Source organism: Otolemur garnettii, unplaced genomic scaffold, assembly GCF_000181295.1.
Source record: "Otolemur garnettii isolate 467f Iridium unplaced genomic scaffold, OtoGar3 scaffold00018, whole genome shotgun sequence".
Classification (NCBI taxonomy): domain Eukaryota; kingdom Metazoa; phylum Chordata; class Mammalia; order Primates; family Galagidae; genus Otolemur; species Otolemur garnettii.
Genome location: NW_003852413.1, coordinates 15,428,654 through 15,435,928, shown reverse-complemented (window position 1 = coordinate 15,435,928; position 7,275 = coordinate 15,428,654). Strand labels below are relative to the sequence as shown.

Below are 7,275 nucleotides of genomic sequence, written 5' to 3'. Positions count from 1 at the left end.
ACCCTCGATCCCGGCCGCGGTCTCGGTCGCTCGAATAACCCGACATGGCGTCAATGATTGCGGTTGGTGGGGAACGAAGAAGAAAGAGTCGGGTGCGACGAGTCGCTGGAAGTGGCCTCGGCGAGGGCTAAGCCTTGCGGGGGCGGCAGCGGAGGAGGGAGGGCGATGACAAGAGCCGTAGCTGCGCGACCAAAGACCGGTGGAAATGAATGAGGTGCCGGCCGCGTTTCGGCAGCCGGTTTTATAGTCTGGACCGCCTCCTCCGCCGCAAAGAACGCTGGGAGCCACTCTATGACCTAATCACACCCCCCTCCCCGCGAGGAGGCCGCAGGGCCGGCCGAAGTTCCGGAATCCGCCGAGTTCTCGCCCCTCCCCCGCTCGGCCGCTCCCTCAGAGTCACCCGTTTTTCCTCCCCTTTCAAGTATGGACCCACACGCTACTGTAATGCCGCTTCCCGCAATGCCTGGACTTCACCTTTTTGTCTTCTTTCCACACCTCAAGGAAGCCACCCCGCCCTTTCCGGGTCCAAACAGACGCTAAAACAGCACAGGCCAACCCCCTCTCGCCACTTGGGGATGTTTACGTCTCCAAACAGCGATCACGCCCCAAACCAAATAAGACGGGAAGGCGGAGTCTGGCGTTGTCACGTGACCGAACCCCCGCCCACTGGGGGAAGAAAGCCGCACTACTTCTCTGGTTGGAGTCGGCGGAGGAATACATAACGAAATAGCTCACCGGAAGTGCAGTTCTAATGCCCACTGGGAGGGAGACCGGCCAGGCCTGGCCTAGCCGACCCACTGACCTTAGAATTCTTTAGTGGGTTGTTAGCGGGTTGTTTTCCGCAGAGAGTGGTACCTGGAGCCCACAAACCGCCGCCTTGGCGCGAGCGGTAAAGAGGAAGTTTCTCACTGATCACCAATCAGCGACGAGAAGCCGTTTTAACGCCCCGCCCTCTCTCGCTCTCTAGTCTCGACGCGTTGATTTGTACTCCCTCCTCCCGGCGCTGAGTGTGCGCGGAGGGTCCCTTCTCGGCCGCCGTCGCCCGCGCGTCTGCCCGGGAGTCTGGCGGCGACCTGCCTCCGCGATATGGCCTGCTCAGAAGCAGGTGAGTCTCAGCCTGGAGTCCTGGGGTGTGTGAACTGAAGCGGTCTAAGTCCCAAAAGGCCTCGGCCCCGCCTGGACTGTGTCTGGGCTGCTGGCAGGGCTCGGAACAGTCGAACAGCCAGTGGCAGTCACGGGGGCTCTGCATAGGGTTTCAGTCTCTCTGTCTTTTCAAGGCGGTCGAGCAGCGATACGCGGTGAGAGAGAGAGGGATCCTGTGTCGAGACCGGTAGGACACCGTGTCTTGGCTGCAAAAAGAGCTGTCAGAAGGTTCTTCCCCGGACTCGTATTTCTCTAGGATATTGGTCCCTGTGCATGTGCTCTCCGCTCTTGGGTTAAGAGGACTGAGGTCACACCTAGGACCTCTTCGTATTGGTGTTTAGAGGGATACTTAAGATCTGTTGATGCTCCTGTCATAGCGGACTAGTGGTGCTTTTTTTCTCTTTACTGCCCTCTAGAGTTACCGGCTTTGTCTAGCACTGCTTAGATTTTGGTTGTCTAGGACGCTTTTATCCTTTTATCCAGGATCTCTTACAAACCAGTTGTCATGGTTTGGTCAGCTGTGAGAGATGAGCATGGGAGGAGGGAGATAATGTGGATCAAAAACACACCTATTTGTTTCCAGAACATACTGGAGATAACTTCTAATACTGAATAGTGCTTTTCCTCTTAATCACAAGTCATTTCAAGGAACTCATGTTTCAAGCTTTCTAAATTACCTTTGGTCGGCTGGTCGCGGTGGCTCACGCCTGTAATCCTAGCACTCTGGAGGCCAAAGTGGGTGGATCATCTGAGCTCAGGAGTTTAAGACCAACCTGACCAAGAAAGAGACCTCTGTCTTCATTAAAGATAAAAAAAACTAGCTGGGCGTTGTGGCGGGTGCTCATAGTCCCAGCTACGCAGGAGGCTGAGGCAAAAGGATCTGTTGAACCCGAAAGGTTGGGGTTGTTGTGAGCTATAACGCCACGGCACTCTACCCAGGGGGACAGAGTGTGGCTCTGTCTTTACTAAAAATAGAAAAATTAGCTGGGCGTGTAGTGCAGGCATAGGCCTGTAGTCCCAGCTACTTGGGAGGCTGAGGCAAGAGGATTGCTTGCGCCCAACAGTTTGAGGTTGCCGTGAGCTATGACACCACTGCACTCTACCCAGGACGACAGAGTGTGAGGCTCTGTCTCAAAAAAAAAAAAAATTACATTTGGTCGAAGAATCCCTTAAACTTTGTTAATCTCAGCAGTGTCTATGGGAGGGAAGACTGGTTACACAGGAAACTTGGTGATGTGCTAAATCTGAGCTTAATATTCCTATATTTTATCACATATACATCAAGTATAATAAAAGACAAAAACTAAAAAATGCATTTGTGTTGATGTTGTCATTATTCCAGTACTTAACAGCTTAAGTTAATCACCACTTACTTGGGCTCCAGAGAAATTCTGACTTGGACAAAATAATTGGGGTTGAAACATGATGAATGCTATTGGGAATTTGAAGCAACATCCATTAATTAGTTTCTAGTAACCTTTCATTATCATTAACAAAGTCTATTGTTTATGATATATTCCCATCTGCTTACAACTGTTTTAACTAAAAACACCTATAAAAGCCTTATAAAGTAAAAAATTGCAAATGACTTAAGATTTTAGGCAACAGTAGATATTGGATTTGCATTTTCGTTTTTACTACATTGAAATGATCACCCTCTGGAAATCATCCCAAGAAATTAGATACATCTTTTTAAAAATCATGCCTAGGAGGGTCTTTGAAATTCTATTAAAAAATTCCTTATCTTCTTTAAAGTTCAGTATCTGTTTTTGTGAAGGTTGTAGTTTTTCTAAATATGTATATGACTTTTTCTAGTCCTATTTAAGACTGAGCTTTCCCCTTTCTTTCCCAACAGAATGGATAACCATTGCTAATAACCTTCTTTTTAAATGTCACATACACCTGAGGATACATGAACTTGAAGACTGTGATGCTAATGTTTTTATTGCTCTTTACCAATCCATTTTGGGAGAAAAGGTACCAGGTAAGGGTACTAAAAGAATAATTGTGTCTAGTGCATTTATTAATTAATGATAAAGTTAATATTGCATTTATTACTTCAATGAACTCTTTATGGAATCTATTCATTAATAACAACCTTGAATGAATCAATTTTTTTTTTTTCTCACTGTGTTGTCCTTGGTAGAGTACTGTGGCATCACAGCTCACAGCCCTCAAACTCTTGGGCTTACACAATTCTCTTGCCTCAGCCTCCCAAGTAGCTGGGATGACAGGTGCTGATGATTAATTTAACTATGCTAGTGCCTCATCAAAGTCATACTTTTTCTATAAATACACCTTCACATGTTCTAAAATTGAGTGGAACTTGGAAATTTGTTGGATCCTGTTACTTAACCAGTATTAGGGATGGGATAAGAATTGATGTTTTTACTTTATAAACGTAGTTTCATAAAGTAAGTTAACAGAAACAGTTAATAAGTCACATATCCTATCAAAGCTTCTAAAATTGAGTGGAACTTGGAAATTTGTTGGATTCTGTTACTTAACCAATATTAGGGATAAGAACTGATATTTTTACTTTATGAACCTACCAAGAAAACAGTAAGAGGCTCGGCGCCTATAGCTCAACCGGCTAACGCGCCAGCCACGCACACCTAAGGTGGCAGGTTCGAATCCCCAGGCCAGACCCGCCAAAACAACAATGACGGCTGCAACCAAAAAATAGCTGGGCGTTGGCAGGCCCTGTGGTCCCAGCTACTTGGGAGGCGGAGGCAGGAGACTCGCTTGAGCCCAGGAGTTGGAGGTTGCTGTGAGCTGTAATGCCATGGCACTCTACCCAGGGGGACAGCTTGAGGCTCTGTCTCAAAAAAAAGAAAAAAAAAGAAAACAGTAAGTAGCATATCCTGTCATCTTGTAAGTTGTGACTTGCTGATTTCTTTCAGAAGTGCCACATCATTTTGCTGTATCCATGGCTAAATTTCTCAGCATCCTCATCCATAGATTCCTCTACTGCTTTTTTTGTATATAGTTTATAATCATTAAGTACTATAAGTCTGTGTAGTTTCTCTTCCTGTCTCTTTGTAGTTTGAGTCCAGTTGTTAACCTTATCACTTCCTGAAATAACAGGATGACCTCGAGCTTGTATCTTTGATGCTAGTCACAGCCTCTCTAAGGTTCATCTTCCTCAAAACTAGAGGAGAAAATCCAAAGTTGACTTGATATTAAATCTTTCTGTACTTTGCTGTATTTTTTTGTTTGAGACAGAGTCTTCCTCTGTTGCTCCAGTCTACAGTGCCATGATGTCACAGCAGCCTCAAACTCATGGGATCAAGCTATTCTCTTGTAGCTGGGACTACATTACCATGCTAATTTTTCTATTTTTAGTAGAGACGGGGTCTCACTCTTGCTCAGGCTGGTCTCCCATTCCTAAGCTCAAACGATACTCCCTCCTTGGCCTCCCATTGTGCTAGGATTACAGGGCTGTGCTACTGTGCCCAGCTACCTTTCTGCACTTTGGTCTATACCAGTGGTTCTCAACCTGTGGGTGGGACCCCTTTGTAACAATGAAAATACATCACGGCGTTAGGAAGGTTGAGAACCACTGGTCTATAATGACTTTTTACTTTTTTATTTGCTTTTTTTTTTTGGAGACAGGGTCTCAAGCTATTGCCTTGGGTAGAGTGCTGTGGTGTCATAGCGCACAGCGACCTTTAACTCTTGGGCTTAAGTGATCTTCTTGCCTCAGTTTTTCTGTTTTTTTTAGTAGAGACAAGGTCTCGCTCTGGATCAGGTTGGTCTCGAACTAGTGAGCTCAAGCTGCCTCGGCCTCCCAGAGTGCTAGGATTATAGGCTCGAGCTGCTGCACCTGGCCTATACTGACTTAAACCTTTATGCCAATAATTACCAATAGGCTGTTTTAGTGGGATATAGAAGAACCCTCTTTGAACGCCTGCTGTGGTTTTTTTTTCCTCTCTCAGTCCTTAGTTATGGGTTAGAAGTCTAATGTCTTACTTTACTTACTAGATTATTAGCATCTCTTTAAATTTAGAAACCACTTTATCTTCTGTTTCTTACAGAACATGTTTACAAATATGTTGGGTGTAATAAATATCCAATCATAGTCAGTATTCATTATTGAAAAATAAGTTCAATAAATATTCAACCAATAAAAATTCTAGTGTGTAGAATTCAGGCTTTATTAATTTTATCTGTACTTGATAGCTTGTTGTGTTTGGGCAGAGCTTACTTTTATAGCAGTAGATCTTACTAAGAAGCCTGGTCAGAGACAGATATATGAAAACTTGGACTCTTGTAGAAGCAAAATTATGGCTTTTTCCCTATAGACCTCATAGCTATTCCCAAGAATCAAGAGGATGAAGCACACAATGTTCAAGCAATAATTGATTCTCTAGCCTTGGATTACCTGCAGGTCAGCTTGTCTCACATAACAGGTTAGTATATACTTAACCATCAAGTAATTGTGCATTTTAGTAAAATAATTTGTAAGACAGAACCTTAGAACCTTAGACGTTATTTAACCAAATGAATATACTAATGTAATTAGACCAAACTCTATGACTGAGCTATGATAATTAACTAATAGAATTAAGGACCATATATGAGATCTTTTCAGGACAGTTGAATGTTGAGTTTGTGATGGATCTGGGACTGAAATGTAAGTATCCTAACTGGTAATTTAAGGTATATTTTTTGTTGTTGTTTTGTTATTTTCAAACACACTAATGCTGCTTGTTCGTATAAGATAAAAACTTGAAACATCTATCAAGTTTGATTAAACATTAATCAAGACTGGTTGAATAAATTTTGATAGCCCCACACAGTGAATTATTCTGCAGCTGTAAAAGATGATTAAGGATGCTCTTTATGTATAATGTTTCACATTAGAGGAATAGTCTCTAATGTACATTATGTGAGAAAAATGTGGTGCAACTGTAATGAATGTAAAAACAAAAGTGGGGAGAATGTATGCAGTTGATTGCAATTGGAAGGACTTTGGAAGCATATACAGGCAGTCCCCAAGTTACAAATGATCCAACTTTTGTATGACTTGCACTTACAAAGAAAGGCTATTATAGGTAATAGGTAAATGGGCCTATTCCGACTTACATCCAAATTCAACTTAGGAACAAACCTATAGAAACCTGTCTTGTTCATAACCTGGGGACTACCTATATGAGAAACTCGCAATAATGATTGCCTTCAACAAGGAGAACCTCAGGGCTATAGGACAAGGGGACAAGAATTTTCACTGTAAACCTTTTGTACTTTTAAAATTTTGAAGCAGGTAGTGCCTGTGGCTCAGTGAGTAGGGCACCGGCCACATATACCAAGGTTAGCGGGTTCAGACCCGGTCCCGCCCAAACTGCAACAAAAATAGCAGGAGGCTGAGACAAGAGAATTGCCCAAGCCCAGGAGTTGGTGGTTGCTGTGAGCTGTGACGCCAGGGCACTCTACTAAAGGTGATAAAGTGAGACTCTGTCTCTAAAAAAAAAATAAATAAATAAAATAATTCTGAACTATATTCTCTAATTTTTAAAAAATTATTTAATTGAATTTCCAAAATAAACTACACTGCTATATTCTAAAGCCAAACATACCAAATATGTTATTTATAAGTGTTTATATTTGTAGATAGTGAAAATGAGGATTATTCCAGTGAATTAAAACAACAGAGGGAATCTTGGGGACTTACAATTGTACTTTAGTCACAAAAAGAAGGATTTTTACTGTTGATTTATTCTTGGACAGTAATTGAAAAAAATAAATGTCAACCAGGTTAGGTCCTGATGTGTATATCTTAATTTTGTATTAACAAGAACAAATTTTTGCAAGGAGAAAATTCTAAAGTTTTTGGGTTCAGTTCTAGGTAAATAAATGGATAAATCTGTTCAGAGATAATTCATTTTGAGGGATAATCCCAAAAGTTCCCTGTTGTTTTCAATTTTGAATTGCTTTATCATTTGAGTAGGGCAATTTCTGGTATTTGTGCTTTTTGTTTATCTTTATTTTATTTATTTATTTATTTTGAGACAGAGCCTCAAGCTGTTGCCCTGGGTAGAGTGCTATGGCATCACAGCTCACAGCAACATACAATTCCTGGGCTCAAGTGAGTCTCCTGCCTCTGCCTCCCAAGTGGCTGGGACCACAGGC

General features: G+C 42.6%; 1 protein-coding gene across 2 annotated transcripts in view; it reads left to right on the top strand.

Moving 5' to 3' along the window:
* Positions 1-987: 987 nt before the first annotated feature.
* CEP95 (centrosomal protein 95) overlaps positions 988-7,275 on the top strand; it is a 32,375-nt gene continuing 26,087 nt past the window's right edge. For both annotated transcript variants that reach the window (XM_003786193.3, XM_023511280.1), the window contains exons 1-3: positions 988-1,105; positions 2,999-3,127; positions 5,448-5,555. In XM_003786193.3, the coding sequence (XP_003786241.1) occupies positions 1,087-1,105; positions 2,999-3,127; positions 5,448-5,555 (256 nt within the window). In that variant the 5' untranslated portion in view covers positions 988-1,086. The remainder of the gene's footprint in view (positions 1,106-2,998; positions 3,128-5,447; positions 5,556-7,275) is intronic.